The 19,241-nt window shown below is 47.0% G+C and overlaps 1 protein-coding gene across 1 annotated transcript; it reads left to right on the top strand.

Moving 5' to 3' along the window:
• Positions 1-2,078: 2,078 nt before the first annotated feature.
• Positions 2,079-18,830, top strand: RRP15 (ribosomal RNA processing 15 homolog). The gene is made up of 5 exons (XM_081114382.1): positions 2,079-2,352; positions 5,429-5,703; positions 6,844-6,941; positions 9,385-9,586; positions 17,141-18,830. Exons 1-5 carry the CDS (start codon positions 2,208-2,210, stop codon positions 17,279-17,281), a joined length of 861 nt encoding a protein of 286 aa, XP_080970508.1. The 5' UTR covers positions 2,079-2,207; the 3' UTR covers positions 17,282-18,830.
• Positions 18,831-19,241: the final 411 nt, after the last annotated feature.

Below are 19,241 nucleotides of genomic sequence, written 5' to 3'. Positions count from 1 at the left end.
GCTGAATATCCGGAGGGTTCGGGCAGAGGGAAAATATTTAAAGGGTCCCACTGTGCTTTCACCGAGCAGCCAAAAAGGATGCTCGTGCAGCTGAGAGGCAGTAAGCTGGTGACTGGCACAGGGGTGTCCGTACAAATCCTCATACGAGTATACGGGTGACATCCGTTATTCCCGCCATTCGGTGCCCATTCTATTTGCATCCTGTCAATTATTTTAGTTCATTGTGAGGGCCAGGATGTATTTTTCTTTCTAATTTATGAATCCCAGGGCTTGCCAGAAATTTCCATTGTCTGTTCTCAGGACATCCTTGCCAAGTGTGAAAGTGCAAACAGGCCAGCACAACCCAAGCCTGTCCAGTGGCTGAACCGACAGACTCTGGAGCCGGTTTTGCTTACGTTTGAATATGATTCCGCCACTTACTGGCTGAATGACCTTGAGCAATGATTTCACCTTGCCTGTGCCTCGGTTTCCTCATCTGTGTAATGGGAAGACTAGTACCCAACTTACTGTGCCAATTAGATAAATTAACATGGAAATATCTCACTTGCTAGCAGTAATTTCTTTCTGAAAAATCAGATTTCTGCAGGGAAACCTGGAGCCTGTTGTTATTTTTTTAAAGAAAAACTTGAATATGTCACAAACCAACCAAACTTACCCCCCTCTCCCACCAAGCAATTTCTTAAACTGTAACTAATCATAGTAAATCCCCCCACATAAACCATCCTACTATGACAGCAGATGCTCTAAACATGACTGGTGATGACCAAATGATATTAACAAATGGTGTTTCCTATGCATGGCCCTCTCCTCTCCTCTGTAGTCATTTTTCTCTCTCACTTTGCTTCTTCTCTACGGTGTTCTCCGATGCTTTCCCAACGTGGTTTTGAACTCCATATCACCAGACAAAAGAAAAGGGCTAAATAGGAAAGTCGGCAGGACGCAGGTTCAAGGCCAACGCACAAGGGCGGGTAAAGGTGTACACGGGGCAGCATGGGCTTCCAGAAACAACAAAAAATTCTGTTTCTTGGTTATGGGCTGAGGCCACAACATTAGAAACAAAGAAACAGAATTTCCGGAGGAAGAGGCCCAGGAATCAGGATTTTAAAAAGATTCCCAGGTGATTCTAATGTGCAGCCAAGATTGAGAACCACTGCTTTAGAACATGCAAGACCCTGACCAGTTCGGCTCAGTGGATAGTGGTCGGCCTGCGGACTCAAGGGTCCCAGGTTCGATTCCGGTCAAGGGCATGTACCTTGCACATGGTTGAGGCCACATCCCCAGTAGGGGGCGTGCAGGAGGCAGCTGATCCATGTTTCTCTCTCATCCATGTTTCTAACTCTCTATCCCTCTCCCTTCCTCTCTGTAAAAAATCAAAAAAATATATTTTAAAATAAATAAAACACGATGCAAGGGTTTATTAATCTTATTCGTCTGGCTCATTAACCTTACCAATAGATGTATTCTGTCATTCACTCACTCATTCTTACCTTTCTTCCTTCCAAAAATAGTTTGAGGGCTCCCAAGGAGGGCCAGGCCCCGTTGCTGGCCATGGGGGATAAACTGGAGAATGAGATATGGTCCCTACCTTCAAGGAGCCAACAATTTAGGGAAGAAATTAGGGCTCGGTTGTGGCAGCTGCTTGGAGGGTGCATGAGGCTGCAACAGCAGGTGACTAGCTCACCTTAGGCCCGAAGTGGTTCTCAACCTTCTGGCCCTTTAAATACAGTTCCTCATGTTGTGACCCAACCATACAATTATTTTCGTGGCTACTTCATAACTGCAATGTTGCTACTGTTATGAATCGTCATGTAAATATCTGATATGCATGGTCTTAGGCGACCCCTGTGAAAGGGTCGTTCGACCGCCAAAGGGGTCGCGACCCACAGGTTGAGAACCGCTGCTAGGGATACGCTCGCCCGGGATGGAGGCAGGAGGAGCACCCCGCGGAGGAGGGACCCGCGCACTGGGGCAGAAAAGTGAGATGAATCCCTGAGCACGCGGGACCCGAGGGGAGAACGCGAGATTCTATTATTCGCTTTGCAATTGGGAGCCAGACCTTTCTCTGCAACCCAAGCCTGAGGCTGCCGCCGCGACTTCCGGGCTAGTTGGCCCCGCCCCGGAACCTTGTGTCTCCGGAACTCGAGGCCCCGGTTCCTCGCGTTCCCCACCCGGCGCAGCTCTCGTGGGGCACTTCCGGTTGAGAAAACATGGCCGCGGCCGTACGCGACTCACGTGGGAGTGCGGGGAAGAAGCTGAAACACGCCGTCAAGAGGAAAAAGAAGATGAAAACGGTAGCCAAGGCTGCAGCATCGGAGCTGGAAGATGAGGGCCAAGACGCTGCCGACGTGGGAGGTAACGTACCGCGGCGGGGCGGTGGCCGATCGCAGCAAAGGCCGGGCGGAGTTTGCGGGCAGCCGGGCATGCGGCGCCTTCGCTCCGAGTCGCCCGGACTTCACCTCCGCGGGGCGCCCTATAATGCATTGCTGGGATGACAGTCATGACCTTTACGATAGCAATTTCCATCATTGTACAGAGCATTGGCCCCAATCGGGATGAGTTTGGTTCTGCACGCACTGATCCGGCCTCTGCATTGGCCGGGGTTACGGCATCTGACTTCTTTGGCCTCCTCCCTTCTCTTGTCGTTCAAACCCTTGCTCTACCCTTAAAAAAGCAAACAAAAACTTGCGTATCAGCTTTGTGGACGATACCCCCAAACGGTCGCTCTTTTTTTCATTGTCTGTCTTTGAGAAGAACATTGCACACACTTTTGCAGTTGGTTAAACTGATCTATCTTACCCTCCAAGGCGTGTGATGCCTTTAGGCCGCAGCGGTTCTCAACCTGTGGGTCGCGACCCCTTTGGCGGTCGAACGACCCTTTCACAGGGGTCGCCTAAGACCATCCTGCAGATCAGATATTTACATGACGATTCATCACAGTAGCAACATGACAGTTAGGAAGGAGCAAGGAAAGTAATTTTATGGTTGGGTCACAACATGAGGAGCTGTATTAAAGGGCCAGAAGGTTGAGAACCACTGCTTTAGGGAGAGAAACTTGGAGGATTTTTTCTTTTCCCCTTTCCTCCCTCATCCTCCCTGAGGACTCAGCGCATCATATCCAGGGGCTGGGAGGCTTCTTAAAACTGGGTCCCCGTTCCAGAGGCGAATAAGGTCAGTGGCTCGCTCTCCGTGAAGTAAAATGTAAAACTCCAGGTTTGAAGCCCGCAGGAGGCTTCCCGTGAATGCAGAAAGAAAGGTCTACTTGGAACCCTTGGTCATTGCTCCCCGAGGGCCCCGAATTCTCAAAAAACCCCACAAAAGTGTGCAGGATGGTCAGGCCTGTGGCAGATCGCCTCTCCCTGTGATTCTCAGTAGTGTTATAATACTTCCAATGTTGGGGTTCTCTAGTCCTTCCTTATTTCCAGTTTTAAAATAGAATTTCAGGTTAGAGTTAATGTTTAAAATAACACACAGGACTTCACAGGATTTTTTTTTCCTCGTATCTGGTTCCCTGAGACCTGTGGATATATCCACTTACCTTCTGCTATTAAAGATCACTTATTTGAGGAGTGGGAGTGACCGGGGAGAGGTCAATGGAGGGAAAAGGAGACATATGTAATACTTTAAACAATAAAGAATTTTTTTGGCCGAGGCCGGTTTGGCTCAGTGGCTAGAGCGTCGGCTGGCGGACTGAAAGGTCCCGGGTTCGATTCCGGTCAAGGGCATGTACCTGGGTTGCGGGCACCTCCCCAGTAGGAGATGTGCAGGAGGCAGCTGATCGATGTTTCTCTCTCATCGATGTTTCTAACTCTCTATTTCTCTCCCTTCCTCTCTGTAAAAAATCAATAAAATATATTTAAAAAAAAAACAATAAAGAATTTTTAAAAAAATAAAATAAAGATTACTTAGTTGAAAACTCAAAAAAAATCTCACCTGTATGTGATGCAGTATACTTTTAAGAACCAGTTCTGCTTTCTGATCCGCATGGTAATTCTCTTTGGTATCCTAGCAGTAGGCCCTGCGTTTTAGTGGCTGGAAGAACTCATTGCATTGGCGTTTTTCACTTACTTACATAAAAATCATCATTTCCATCGGCAGTGAATGCCTGGCTTAAATCTTCTGGGCTAAAGCTTCTTTTTAAAAAAATAAATAAAATAAAAACTATGACATCAGTGACTTCTGGGTTTTGGGTTTTTTTTTTAATTGGTGGGGTGAGTGCTGGTTTATAACATGGCGTTAGAAAACTTTTCACAGATGTATCATGTACCCATATGTGAGTGTTATGGTAGCCAAGCTGGGGAGGAAACACACCAAAGAAAATAGTCCGTTTAGAAGTGGCGAGTCGGAGGTCGGAGTGGCTTGCACAATCGCGAAGCCTTTGGCCGCCTCTACAGTGCAGCTGAGAAAACGTGAAATGTGCTGCGATTTGTGTGAGAATTCATCAGGACAAAACACTAGATATCAGTGTTATAGTTGGTCAGGACTTCTGCTTTTCATCACCCGGCATTCTTCACTGATAAACCTTTAAGCCATCCTGTTCTTTACATTTAGATAAATGCTTACTATGTTTTTATTGGCTGTTTTCTAATACGTTACAAGTTTTTTGAACTATATTAAATATTTACTTTTTACATCCTTTTCATGAGTTCTCAGCACTTCAAAAATAAAGGTATTGTGCAAAGGTAATGCCAACATTGGGAGTATTATAACGACCAGCTAAAAGGTCAGGTCTTTCCATCATTTCTCTCTTTTAAACAAATTTTAATTGAATTTATTGGGGTGACATTGGTTAATAAAATTATACAGGTTTCGGGTGTACAATTCTATAATACATCATCTGTATATTGTGTTGTGTGCTCACCACCCCAGGTCTTCCATCACCATTTATCCCCCCTGCTGTTTTCTGTGTCCGTGAGTTTTTGTGTGTGTCTGCCTAGTTCTTAGGTCTTAATCCCTTCATCTTTTTCACTCAGGCCCACAGCCTTCCTCCCGTCTGACAGCTGTCAGTCTATTTTCTATCTATGAGTCCGTTTCTGTTCTGTTTGATAGTTTATTTTGTTCATTAGATTCCACATGCAGATTGGTGCGGCCACTGTGGAAAGCAGTATGGAGTTACCTCAAAAACTTAAAAATGAAGCTGCCTTATGACCCAGCAGTTCCACTTCTGGGATTGGATTTTTTTTATTGTTTTGTTGGGGTTTTTCTGCTGCCTGGGTCATGGCTCCTGTGACCCTACAGCCTCCCCTGTCAACAGGGCTGAGCCAGACCTTCAGAGGCTGGCAGCCAGCGTGGAGGGTCCCACTGTCCCTGCCCTCCACTGTCCCCGCAGCTGTGGTACTTGTCACTGTCCCAGAGAATGGGGGCGGGTGGAGAACGGTTACAGGACCACCTCTGCCTCCGGCATCAGAGTCTAACCTGTTCCTTCTCTTAGGTTCCACAGGAAGGCGTGTGTCACAAAAGCAACACTTTCCTTCTGATGACGAAGCAGCGGAGGCTGACAACGAAGATGAACTGGAACCCTGTGACGACGACGGCGAAAATGCTGCTGGAGCCGCCGCGGGGACCAGCTCGGGCTGGGCCGACGCCATGGCTAAAATCCTGAACAAGAAAACCCCTAAGAGCAAACCCGCCATCCTGGTGAAAAACAGAGAGCTGGAACAGGAAAAGGAGCAGTTAAAGCAGGAGAGACTGGAGAAGAGGAAGCAGGTATGTCGTCCGGCTGCTCCGGAGATTAGATTGCGCGTCTGCCTGGTTCTCAGGCCTTACCTGGCCGCCTTGTCCCTGCGGTGTTTGCTCAGTGAACATTCCAGCGTTGGGCTTGTTGTCTGTGGGGTTGGATAACCAGGGTTCTGTTCACAGTCCTCGTCTAAGTTACTCCGTGGCGTATGTTTACTTTCTGATCACCTGGAAAGCAACAGAGATATAAACTCCAAGGGAGTTTCTCCTTTTAAAATCAAGGAATTACCCATGTGGCTCTGACCCCTGTCTTTTTATTCCATTAGGCTGGCCATGTGCTAACTTTATTAGGTGCTCGGCTGATCATCCTATTAGTTGCTTTTTGCCAAAACCTATTTTATAATAAAGATCTGTGGCGATGTCCTTAGGGATTGGTTGCAGTTCTGAAAACCGACTTATTTCGCTGCTAGATCTCCTTGAATTCAGTCTACCTTTGGACAAATCTCTGATGATAGGCGTTAGAGTAACGCATTAAAGGGGGTCTGGAGAGGCGGTTTTGAATTAGGTTATTTTATCTGTGGGGTTTTCTTATTTCTGGGCCCCCTTCTGCTTCTGCGTGGTGGGCAAGAATCCGTGTGCTGTAATTTGCGACCAAGTTGCCACATGTGGCCAGGACGATGGTCAGATGTGCCGTAAAAGGTGGATTTCAATGGTTCAAGAAAAGGAAAGCAGCTGCTGTGTAAATAGGCTACATCTGGATATGACGCTGTCCGTTGAAAAGCTGATACAGAGTCTTCATCCTTCTACCTGCTGGCGAGGCCCGTTTCTAAAAAGCGACAGTGTGTAAACTGTGGTTACAGGAGGGGGGCTTGGGGTCTCCCCGGTGCCCCCTCTGATCTGTGAGGGCGGATCAGGACCACGGCTCCCACACCTGCCTGGTCCCGGGCCCCGCTGCCAGCCCGGCGGAAACCCACCCGGTGCCTCTCACATGCCAGGCTGGGTGCTAACCACAGGCTCCCCGTGCGGAACCCCTAAAGCGCGGGTGTTTCGAAGTCCCCGAGACACACCGAGCCGGATGATTGGTGACCTTTGTCCTCTCGGAGGATCGTGTCAGCGTGCTGCCCCTTCCGAAATGCCTGAGGTTCTGTCATAACCTTGTCTGTCACGCAGCTCGATAAGAAGCGGGAGTGGGAAATGATGTGCAGGGTCAAGCCAGATGTGGTCACCGACAAAGACACCGAGAGGAATCTGCAGAGGATCGCCACGAGGTAAGGCAGAGGTGTGGCCCTTAAGCCCTCAGTACACTGCACTCCCCCCCACACACACACACACACCCACACACACACACTCGATTCTCAGAGCCAGTGGCTGTGTGTAAGCCAGCCTGCTGCTCCCGAGTTCAGCCAGAGGCTGCGGGCCTCTTGGGAAGGAGTACAATGTGCTAAGTGTGTGATCGGCACGACCCTATTTCACATCATCTTGTTTGTAGTCGCGAGAACAGTGTCATCAGAATACTCACTGCATGGCTCTCGTGCTGGTGTCTAAATTTATGGCACCTGGCGATTTTTGTTATCTTGCGTTATATTTATGGCGTGAGTTTCACGTTATAGCAGCTTCATGCTACCCTTTCAGTCTGCACTTTTTTATCATTGGCACCACACATTTATTTGATGCCCTGTGTGTCCAGATAAGTAGAATCTGGTGGCCGCTTGGGGGTCCTTGCCCGACCCATCCGGAGGAGTTCTCGTCGCCTGAGAATCGAGGTGCATCTGGTGATGGGGAAGGTCCAAGGAGAGGGTACAGGGGAGTCGGGCAAGTTCACGGAGGCAGCTTTTCGTTCCTCCCTGAAGAACACCTCAGTTATGTGTAGTGGACTGACGTTGACTGTCTAATCACCTGCGTTATTTGGTCATTTTCTAATGCAGTGGTTCTCAACCTTCCTAATGCACGACCCTTTAATACAGGTCCTCATGTTGTGGTGACCCCCAATTTCATTGTTACAAGTTGAACATAATTAAAGCATAGTGATGAATCACAAAAACAATATATAATTATATATGTGTTTTCTGATGGCCCTAGGCGATCCCTGTGAAAGGGTCCTTCGACCCCCAAAGGGGTCGCGACCCACAGGTTGAGAACCGCTCTTCTAAGGCATCTGGTGATGGCTAAGTGTGTGAGCGGGAGAGCCAGTCTGCTAGGTTCAGATTCCAGCCTGACGGACGAGCTGTGTGTCCTTGGGCCTGTTACTTAATGCCTCTGTGTCTCCATTTATTTATCTGTGAAACCAGGAGAATATTATACCTCCCCATAGGGTTTCTCTGAGAATTGAATGAAGAGCTTAGAAAAGTGCAGGTTTGGTGCAGGGAGTAAGTGCCTCTTTAGTTTTATGTCCTGGGCACCTCACGTTGTTCACCTTGGTCCTGCCCTGCTGGGAGAGGATGGGATTTTGCCCTGTAAACTCGCCTGTTAGAGTTTCCTGGATGCTGACAGGAGACAGACTTCTGGGTCAGAGACACGGGACTCCATTACTCACGGCAAAGGTGGTCGCCGAGCGTCTCATTCCCACTGGCTCCCCCTGTCCCCACGGCCGGCACAGGTGCTCTAGGTGGCCGCCTGCTCGTGCAGTGGTTCATGTTACAGGAGGGGAACGCTGTGCGGGGAATGCTCTTGCTTTTACGGTGAATGGGAACAAGCCTGCTCTTTGTCTGGGGGAGACGTTACCTCATTTCTCAAGGTTGCGTGCTGCAAACACAACCCTGAGAAATGTTCTGGCTAAAGAGCAGTCAGGGCCCGAATTGGTGAAAAACCCAACAAGAGTGCGCAGGATGGTAAGGCCCGTGGCGCATCGCCTCTCCCTGTGATTCTTGTAGCAGGAAATGAACAGGTTACAGGATTTTAGAGTTGGGAGGGATGTGAATGGTCTAAATCAGTGCTGCCCCAGTGGAAATAGAATGTGAGCCACATACATCATGTAGATTTGTCCGAATAAGTAAAAGAGGTGAAGTTAAGTTCAATAACATGTTGATTTTACCCAGTACATTCTAATGATTACTATTGCAATATGTTATCGATATGAAACAATTATTAATGAGATTCTAAAATTTGTTTTCATACTGAGTCTTCAAATATTTTTAAAAATTGGGTTTTAAGATTAGTTTTATATCCTAAGAGTTACAAATAGTGTAGCTGACTACTTTTTGAGCTACTTGGGTGTCACTTTAACCCGTTGCCAATGAAATGAAGACCCAGAAAGTCTTCCCTAGCATCAGGTGCTCCTACTCGCTGCAGAGCCCCAGCTGCATATAGTCCCACTCGGAGAAATGGGTGCTGCTGTTAAAAGTAATTCTTAGTTCTGATTGCATAAAAGTTGATAGAGAAAGACCAGAGCTGACACAAAACAGATCACATATCAATCCACATGTTCATCTCTTAATGCGTTCATAAACTTCCATTCATTCGTTGAAGTGCGTGATCACTTTCCTGAAGTATCTAACCAGTCAGCTGTTTTGATCGGCTTGCCTGCTCAATGCTTGCCCCTCTCCTAAGCAGTGCAAACACACTGTTTCTATCCTCGGAGTTTGGAGTCTGGAGCAGTGGTCGCCAACCGGTGGCGCGAGGACCACTGGTGGTCCGTGAGGTCCGAGAGGTTGGGGACCGCGGGTCTAGCATCATCGCTGCTGACTACATTGTTCTGCCGCGTGTGGTCCCCAGGGGTGTGGTGCAGTTATTCAACGCCGTCCAGAAGCATCAGAAGAACGTTGACGAGAAGGTCAAGGAGGCCGGGAGCTCGATCAGGAAGCGTGTGAAGTTGATATCAACCGTTTCCAAGAAAGATTTCATCTGCGTTCTGAGGGGCATGGACGGAAGTGCCAGCGACAAAGGTTCGACCGGAAGGAGCTCACAGGCCAAGCAGGTGGGACTTTTATACCAAGTTCAGTGCATCAGCCTCTTAGCTTTCACACTCGCGCCTGGGAGTGAAAAGGCACACGGTAGAATTACAGTGCTTTTCAGATTTTATTACAATTACACGCCCACAGCCTAGTAAACGTGGATTCTTAAGTTTCGGGATGGTTTGTTCAGTGTGGGAATTGCCCATTATGGATGCCATTCCCCTGCTCCTGGAACTCAGGGGCCACTAGATTCAGGTACCTGTCCTGTCTGAAGACGGACATGCAGCTTCCATGATGTTGGCAGCAGAACCATGACGCGGCTGAGCTGGTCTGGTTTTCTGACCGGGGCCCCCATAGTTTCCATTTGTAATGATGTACCAGGTGAAAGTTCTGAAATGGGCTTTCATCTCAGGAGGACTGTTTTAAAAAGAAATAAGTAAAGCAAAGTACATAGTTATACGTGCTGGCTTCTTTTGTTGCCAACCGAGAACTTCAGTCGGGAAGTGAGAGTTTCGTCAGTGTGTGTGTGTGTGTGTGTGTGTGTGTGTGTGTGTGTGTTTGGGAAAAGAACCCTGGCAGGAAGAGCGTGTAGGAATTGCATGCTAGCCTAGGGTCGAGGTATTTTTCAAGTTCCTTGATTTAGTTGCCATTTTGCCTAATTTTGACAAGTTTAAGGGCCCAGATGGTGGATCTATGTAATTAGTGTGGGTCAGAAGGAAGTGCACACATGTGAAAGCTGTGTTTGGGGATTTACACGTTTCAGGTAAGAAGGCAGGCGTGTTCTCACTGGTGACCCTTCACTGAGAACTGGGGGGGGGACCCAGCCGCTTTGCACGAGGAGCGGGTGGGAAATGGGAAAAGAAACGCCCTGTGTCTGCATGGTGACCCTCTCCGTCCACTCAGGCTGAAGAGTGACGCGGATAGAGTTGGTTAAACATCCACTGTCAGCCCGGAGGCTTCTGGGTGCTGAGCTCAGGATTGAGGGGCGTTGGTTCTTTCATGGGGGGTGCCCACTGGCAGGGCCTGTCCTGTTCCTTCTGGGGCCCTGAAAGTTTTCCAGGGAAGAACCTACAATATGCTGCCTACACGTGGCGGAGGAACTCGCTGCCAGCCTTCTGGAAGCCGATTGTAGGGACAGCCTGGGGCCCCAGCGTTCAGCCCGTAGGATTCCTCGAAGGAGCCCCTATTGGCTGCTGATAGGAAAGCGTTGACTGTGTCATGTCTTGAATTACAGGCTGTGTGCGAGGTCTTCATTGCTTTGAACTGGCCCGCACGACACTGTCAGCTTCTGTTTTGTTGTCAGGAAACCACACTCGGGACTTCGCAGCAGGAAAGTGCTAGCAGTTTCTGTTAGGAAGGGCTTTCTTAGTGATGGATTGTGGGGCAACACATTTCAGTCAAAATCCCTCGGTTAAATCAGGTACTGGGAGAGACTAGGTATTTATTTATTTTTCTGTTTTTGTGAAGAATGTCAAACAGAAGTGAGTTCAGGGGCTCTGTCCGCATACATTTCTCATCAATGGCAACCAGGTGACCCTTCAGAGCTGGTTTTCAGGGGTGGGAATGCCTGTGACATACGGGCTTCTTGGGATCCTAGTGACGCGAGCTAGACTCCAATTGCCATCTCCTTTTAAAGTGTCCAGTCCTCTGCTCATGGCCTGGCTGAAGTCCTGCTCCCAGGCAGGACGCTAGGAATGGAGGGGCGCCTCACGCTGGCCCCCAGGTGGTCCCAGCAGCTCTGGGCCTTCTCCCATGGAGGGGGGTGTGGACGGCAGGCAGGGGCAGAGCGGTGCTGTCCTCAGGTTGCCCCTGCCTCGCATGGCAACTGGCTGCTTTCACATCAAAGCTGCTCTCGCAGGAATGCGTGGAATCCCGGCTTTGTAAATCATCCAGCTCAATGTTTGTTTACGGCAAATGCCTAAATAGATTAGAGTTTAGACAAAAGGGAGACTCCGAGTTTGCCGTGAGAGCGAGCATTGCATGGCTGTCTCTGGGAACGCGTGAAAGCCAGTTTCCCATTGTGCTCCGAATGGGGCCGGTCAGCTGCTCTGGGGCGGTGTCTGGTGCGAGCAGCGTGAGCCTGTGGGGCAGGGTGGCACCTGCAGCATTTGACTCGGGGAGTGTGGGTCAGGGGAGGACTTAGGACCCTTCCAGAGCGGCGGTGGGAATCCTTAGTTACCTTAGAATAAAGTTCACGGTGGGCCGTGCACCTGCTGGGCCTGAGGAACTGTTCTCTGTGAAGTAGCTGCCCACTGCCCGCAGAGGATGCTCATCAGTGAGGTTGCGGCCCTTTAAAAACCTGACTGTCCTGCATAAAGTGGGTCGTGTACCACGTGTTAGCACTTAGGATGTGTTTTTTAAAATATATATTTATTGATTTCAGAGAGGGAGAGAAGGATAGAAACGTCAGTGACGAGAATCATTGATCGGCTGCCTCCTGCACACCCCCGATGGGATTGAGCCCGCAATTGGACACGTATCCTGACTGGGAATCGAACTGTGACCTCCTGGTTCATAGGTTGTTGCTCAGCTACTGAGCCGCGCTGGTCAGGCTGTGGTGCATTTTTAAAATTGAAAAGAGTATTTTACTGTTTCTTGCTCAAAAAATAGTAATTTTGAGTTGTGGGCAGTTGAGAATGTTGATGGGGTTGTACGATGCTTTGTACACAGTGGCACAGGCCACTGGCCCGCCCTCTGGGTCCCTCACCCACATCGTGCGTCAGCCTCTAACCTGTTCTCAGGTCATCATTCCAGTGGTGACAGCCACCTCGTGAACTGTGAGGGTCCCGGGACTTAACACAGGTGGTGCTGGAGCTATGCTCAGCTCACAGCAAACACGTGTCCTGAGAATGAGTTCTTTACGTGTCGTTCTTATTTTTCCTGCCAGATGGTAGTCAAAGATGAAGCTGTGGTGGGAATCCAATTTGAAAGGGAACTGACTACTTCTGAATTACTGGGTGACCCCAGAATTCTCTAATAATTCAATAAAGCTTGTGTTTAGATTTGGAATGTTCTCTTGTTTTAGGTGTGTCTGGTCTAATAATGTATAATCCTTACAAAATAGTAAAACTAGATTTGGGGGGCCTAGACCTAGAGCTCTGTCCCCATTTCAAGCTAAGGCTGAGCTGACGGTGACTTGCAGGGCTTTACTCACCCAGGAAAGGGGTTTCTCAGTGGTTTCTCCACCATGCTGTTTATGTTCCCATCTTTGCAAATAGTTTAGATAAAGGATTCTCCTCGTACCCTCACTTCAGGCAGAATTTTCAGGTGGGTTTTAATGGTTGGCAGGGAGAGCACTAACAACAGTTGCAAAGAGCTTACACTATAAGTTTGCAACAACAAAGGTATTAAGATGCATTTAGCCAGCGTTCAGAACCTTTTTTAATTTAGGTGAAACTAAATTAAAGTGAAAATTGAACATTCTGGGTGAAAGCCAAGAAATCAAGTATTGCTGATTGCGAAATGCAGATGGATTATGTTTATTTTTTTAGGGTTTGACTCTAATTTTCCCCTTCAAAGCTGGGTGAGGTTAAGCTCTTCACTATTCAGTGTGAGACCAATGAGGAACCCCAAGCCTCCCTTCCGTCTTCTGGGCAGTGGCTGCCCGTGGGTGTTGGAACCTTGAGTGGAAGCTGATGGACATTTCTCAGCGTTGTCTTCGTCTTCCAGATCGGCACAGACTGCTGTGTGATCTCGATGAAATATTTGTGGAAAGCCAGGCCGAGGAGGGCGGCGAATATTTTGTTTCCCTGACTCATGTGGTTCTCATTAGGTTTTTGCATCTAATCAGTATCACTGTTCAGCTGCCGTGGGCACGGAGCGCGCGACCCTGTAGGCTGCCCCCTACGGCACGGTTAGCTGTGTCTTAGGTTATGTTTACCCTGGTGGGCCCAGGCTTTCGCTCCATCAGGACCTCGAGGGCTTATAAGGCCCATGGCTGGGCTCTGCCCGAGTTTCTGGGTCAGCAGGAACGGAGCCCGGGAGAATGGATTTCTCCTAAGTGATGGAGATGCCCTTGTCTGGCCTGGGGCCACACCTGGAGAGCACGCTGCCCCTGACTGCTCAGAGCAGAAACACCCCACTGCTCCCAGAGAGCCTGGCTTCACTGTCCCCCTTCAGGCTGGACAAGCCAGGGGGCTTTGAATTTATCCTGCTGTGGATCTTCCTGCCTAAAGTACACGTTTACACCCGTAATTGTCTTTCCAGACCAGGATCGTGAGACAGTTGATCGTGACATTTCCATTAACGAACTCTTCTTCCCATTGGCCCACTGACGTTCCTTTCTCTCTCTCCACTGCTGTGGTGCCCCAACCCCTTACCCATGGCTTCACTTCCCATGGATTTAGTTACCAGGGTAACTGAAACCGGAAGGTATTAACTGGAAAAGTCCACGCCCCTGTATCTCATCACATAGGCCCTGTGTCATCTCCCATCTAGAAGAAGAGCGGTGCGTACAGGACAATGAGGTGTTGAGAGATCGCACATTCACGTAGCTTCTGTTCCGGTGCACTGTTACGATCTGTTTTATTATTGTTACCATTAGTCTCTTACTATGGCAGATTTATGAATTACACTTGGTCATGGATAGGTATAGAAACGGTACATACAGAATTCAGTGAGAGCTTCCACTTCAGGCATCACTGGGGGTCTTGGAACGTATCCCCAAGGGTAAGGATAGGGACTTGTTTAGTGTTTCGTCCCTGCTCGTCCCTCCCCCCTTTCTGTTGTGACGCTAACGGGGCAGGGAGCTCTCCTGTGGGACACTGCACTCGGGCGGTGATGGGGCGTCCGCCGCTCCGGCTGGTGACATGTGGATGGCATGTTGGGTGTAGTTAGCTAGACGGAGGCTACCATTGAGGTTGTGCGCATTCCCATGTAGACACAAACATCGGTGCCAGGACAAGCCTTTCCTCGTCAGTCAGGAATTTGGATAAGGAAGCGAGTGCTTTTTAGGATTTCACTGACAGTGTGAGTGATGCATTTGGCAGGAGAGGTGTCAGAGTTGCTGCTCCTAAGGGCACCTCTGTTCACTGGGAACAGCTCTTTCTCTTACGTGAGTGAGGAGACCGGCAGAGAACACGAGTTGCATCAGGGAAAATGGCCGTCTGTCCAGTTGGGTAGCTGACTCTAATCAGAGCAGTGGGTTGGGTGTGTAGGAGTGAGGGGCGGGCGGTGTCAGCGTGCACCAGGCAAGGGGTTAAAACTGCCCTTCCTCCTTTACCGCTGTCCTGCGGGGGTGGCCCGGGCGGTCTTCCTGTCGCTCTTGGGCCAGCACACGTGGTGTTTGTGTGTCTTCACGTTGTTTATTTTAGCACCGAGTGCACTGTCCGGCTCTCTAGTCAGTTCTGCAGTTGGGTGGACGTTCGCATGCTGTGCTGTCAGCCCCGTTTCATCCCTTGGTCCCAGGGAGATGGAGGAGGGACGGGGGGGACGCTTTCCTCTCTGTGACGCATCCTGTGACTTTACATGGAATGACTTTCCGGGCTGTGTTCTTGAAAGGGAAGTGCCGCAGAATAAGTAAACCCTGGCAACCCAGCAAATGTCTTTAATATCGTTTCTCTTAAAAATTCCTTTTTATATGGTTTATGACCCCCATGAAGATAATCTGTTCTAACCAAAGGTATGGGATCTTTCATATTTAGAGAGGTTTGTCCAGCACTGTGTATTTCTGTGGATGGAATAGGAAAGCAGTGACTCTTAGCTCCACGAAGACGGGGACTCTGTTAGCCCTAGCCCTAGACACATACACGGTTCTCAGTAAATACTATGGAGAGAGGGAAAGAAATCCCAGAGCTTGTAGTTCTGCACGGATTGTATCAGTTACCACCACACGGTGGTGCTGTTGTACCTGAAATGAGAGGCTGTCTTAGGCTCAGCTGTGTGTAGTTTTACATAAATCCTATGAAGAAACAACAAACTGTCTACCTCTGCTTATTGCCTGCTCACTCATTTGTAATTTTAGCATGTGACTAGGCTTTCTTATTACATGATTAGGTCAGACAGTGAGACCATAACCCAAATAAAGACCATTTGTTTCTCATTCTCCCAGCCGTTAAATGAGATAGAATCCATGAAAACCTGGCCCAGTTAGCTTCCTTTTCTCTCCTTTACTTTGGGTTAAAGGCCTTCGTTAAATTTCTATTTGTCTTTAAATAATTTGCCAGAAGTCTTCTAATAAATTATCCGTGAACTTGAAATAATATTATAAGATTGTTTTGTCAAAAGATTTTAAAAATTGATATCATATCTGGGATTGTGATCCTCTAACTTTGTTCTTTTTCAAGATTGTTGCTGCTGAGGTCTTTTTTTTTTTTTTTTTTTTTTTGTATATAAATTTTGGAGTGTTTGTTCTAGATCTGTGAAATATGCCATTGGTATTTTAATGGGGATTGCATTGAATCTATAGATTGCTTTGAGTAGTATAGACACTTTGGTGATTTTGATTCTAGTAATTTTTTGATAGAGTCTTTAGGGTTTTCTGTGTTCAATATCATGTTACCTGTGAGTAATGACAGTTTTGAGATGCCTTTTCTGGACCTAAATAGATACTTCTCCAAAGGGGACATACAGAAGGCCAAGAGACATATGAAAAAATGCTCGAAGTCACTAATCATCAGAGATATGCAAATTAAAATGGCAATGAGGTTTCACCTACACCTGTCAGAATGGCTCCCATCAACAAATCAACACATGACAAGTGCTGACAAGGATGTGGAGAAAAGGGAACCCTAGTACACTGCTGATGGGAATGCAGACTGGTGCAGCCACTATGGAAGACAGTATGGCGTTTCCTCAAAAAATTAAATATTGGAACTGCCATTTGACCCGGTGATTCCACCCCTATGTTCATAGCAGCACCATTTACAATAGCTAAGATCTGGAAACAACCCAAGTGCCCATCAGTAGATGAATGGATAAAATATTTGTGGTACATTTATACCATGGAATACTATGCAGCAGTTAAAAAGAAGGATCTCTTACCCTTTGAGACAGCATGGAGGGACCTGGAGAGTATTATGCTAAGTGAAATAAGCCAATCAGAGAAAGACAAGAATCACATGATCTCACTCATGTATGGGATCTAATGAACAAACTAGATGCAGAGACATAAAAGCATGGAACAGACTGAGGAATCTGAGAGGGAAGGTGGGGTAGCGAGGTGAGTGGGAGAGATTAACTGGGGAACTTAAATGGATAGTCCATGGACACAGCAATGTGGTGAAGGCCTGGGAGGGGTGGGTGCAGAGGAGGGGGGTCGGGGAGGGGGCACATCTGCAATATTTTCAACAGTAAAGATAAATTAAAAAAATTTTGATACCAAACCTAGATCTTACTATATTTTCTCCCTATTGCAAAAAAAAAAAAAAAAAAGTTTGCTTCCATGATTCTTTCACCAGCAGATAGCTCTGTTAGCTGTTTGTACATATATGATTACAGTGTATGAGTAAGGCCACGCTATGATTTGTCTTGATTTCACTCCTGTTGCTGAGAAGTGTGCTCTGTGACATGGACTCTCTCGGTCTCCCTGCAATTAAATTGGTTCTTGAATTTAATTGTGTTTCTGTGATTGTCCTCAGGCTGAAGTGAGAGAAGAGGGCCCAGGATGGAGCATCCTCCGAGACGACTTTATGATGGGAGCGTCCATGAAGGACTGGGACAAAGAGAGTGACGGGCCGGATGGCAGCAGCCCGGGCGGGGGCAGCGACTCCGACACATAGTGGACGTGCAGGAGGCGCCGCGACATGGCTCTGTTCTTCCTAGAGAAACACTTCTCGCTCCGGAAGCTGGCGGACCGTCAGGATGCCGTGTGTCAGGAAGCCAGAAGACTTGCACTTCTCACATAAGCTTTGTTAAAGTTACGTGTTCGACCTGTGTGTAAGTTTAAGCATTTGTAAAAAGAAATGTCCCTCAAAACATTTGTGAAAAGAAATGTTTCGACTTGTCCAGGGAGAGGCTCATTTTGCCCATCACTGGTTACAAGTTGGTCTTGGGTTTTGGTGTCTTGTCGCAGGTATTGTACTACCAGCATTTCCGGAAATGCAGTGTTCTTCATCATGAAAATGAACTCAACGTTAATGTTCTCCACCTACAGATCTGTGCATTATAGTTTGTGGGGGGAAGGTTGGTGTTTGTTTTGGTGACCTATTGAGAAAACGTAGGTAGTAAAGTTTTAAATTATAGTATTTCTGATTTGGAGTGATGCTTTTATTTTTTTTTTTTTTTAGATATTCTGGCAAATATATAAGAAACATGTCAAATCTATACTTTTCTATTACTTTTATGTGCTGTAATGTACATAAACAATGCCTTAAGATTTATTTTAAGTGTTGGGCTATCTTTGCTCTCGTGTCATTTCTTAGGAAGCACATGTGACACGTTCAGTGCGTGTGTGTGTGTGTGAGAGAGAGAGAGAGAGAGAGAGAGACACTGTGAGTTACCTTCAATTCTCTCTCATGATTGGATGACCAGTGAGGTCGTAGTTAGCTAACAAGGGGTCTGTTAAGTAAAAGGAGAAAGCAAAGAAAGACTGTAGTGTTGTTCCAAAATTTCTGTGAAACTGGGCCTAAGATCTAAATCTGTAGGGGAATTGTTCAATAAATGTGATCTCTTCCCTTTTTTAAAAAGGCTCTGTCCCTGTGTCCATCTTGCGTAGTACAGATGGGTCCCTCCTGCTACCCATGCACACACTTGCTCTGTTAAACACCAAAGGAGAGCCCTCCCCAAACTCCGCTAGAGAAGGGATGTTTATATTCTTCAGCCCGGTGAGTGTGGCAGGCATTGCATAACTGAAGTTAAATTAGTCCACGGCCTGGCATTTGTTATCATAAAGGAAGGTGTACACCTACGATATCAGGTGACTAAACCAGCAAAGCTCAAATGCATTTTTGTATTTGTTCCAGCTTTTGAACTTGAGTGCCTTATTAAATGATAGGACTGCCATTTGTCAGTGCAATATAAATAAATGTGAGCAAATACTCTTCAGTAGTAGCAGAGGAGGGCTAAATGTCGCCTTGTAACTTAATGCAGGTGAATATTCAGTTCCATATAACCTAACACATAGGTGATTTTGGGGGAAAATATATATATATATATATAGCACCAAAATACTGTTTTCTCCCCAGAATTAAAAATTACACTTTTTTTTATTATTCTTTCTGCATCATACTGAACCTTTGCAAAAATTCTGAGTAAAAATGACAAATAACTTGTCATTATTAAAACGTTGTTTTTGAATGTACTCTTTGTATGGTGCTTAGGTTAATTTAGGAAAAAAAATGAACAAGATTTTCTAACTGAAGGTAAGGAAAAGAATATTTGCAGATTTTCTTTCAGAATTTATTTTATTCCAAAATAAAATTGAGTTGCCACTACAAAAAAAAAGTACATGTTAGAGGCTATAAAGAAAATATTTAAGCAAAATGCCACCATATATGACTGAATCTAAGAATGAGCATGTGATTTAGAAACTGTACCTTTAGGTGAGTGGTTTACAAACCTCTACCCTAAGTATCTGAATCCTTCTGACATCTATTAGATAAACAGTTCTGCGTCTAGTTCCTCCTCTACCTTGTCCTTGAGTTCTCTGGGGGGGGAAATAAGAAAGAACTGCATTTCCATCCCCACCCCCGATTTATCTAAATATAACAATACTTGGATGTTATCTTTGGTGACTATTTA

This window comes from Myotis nattereri, assembly GCF_964212035.1.
Source record: "Myotis nattereri genome assembly, chromosome: 20".
Taxonomy (NCBI): domain Eukaryota; kingdom Metazoa; phylum Chordata; class Mammalia; order Chiroptera; family Vespertilionidae; genus Myotis; species Myotis nattereri.
This window is presented reverse-complemented; position numbering and strand designations above follow the sequence as displayed.

What these genes read in the sequence shown, in the direction of transcription:
- RRP15 (XM_081114382.1), top strand. Translation starts at nt 2,208, where the DNA reads ATGGCCGCGGCCGTACGCGACTCACGTGGGAGTGCGGGGAAGAAGCTG. An exon ending in CTGCAGAGGATCGCCACGAG is followed by an intron (nt 6,942 to 9,384) that starts GTAAGGCAGAGG and finishes TGTGGTCCCCAG; the next exon opens with GGGTGTGGTGCAGTTATTCA. An exon ending in GGAGCTCACAGGCCAAGCAG is followed by an intron (nt 9,587 to 17,140) that starts GTGGGACTTTTA and finishes GATTGTCCTCAG; the next exon opens with GCTGAAGTGAGAGAAGAGGG.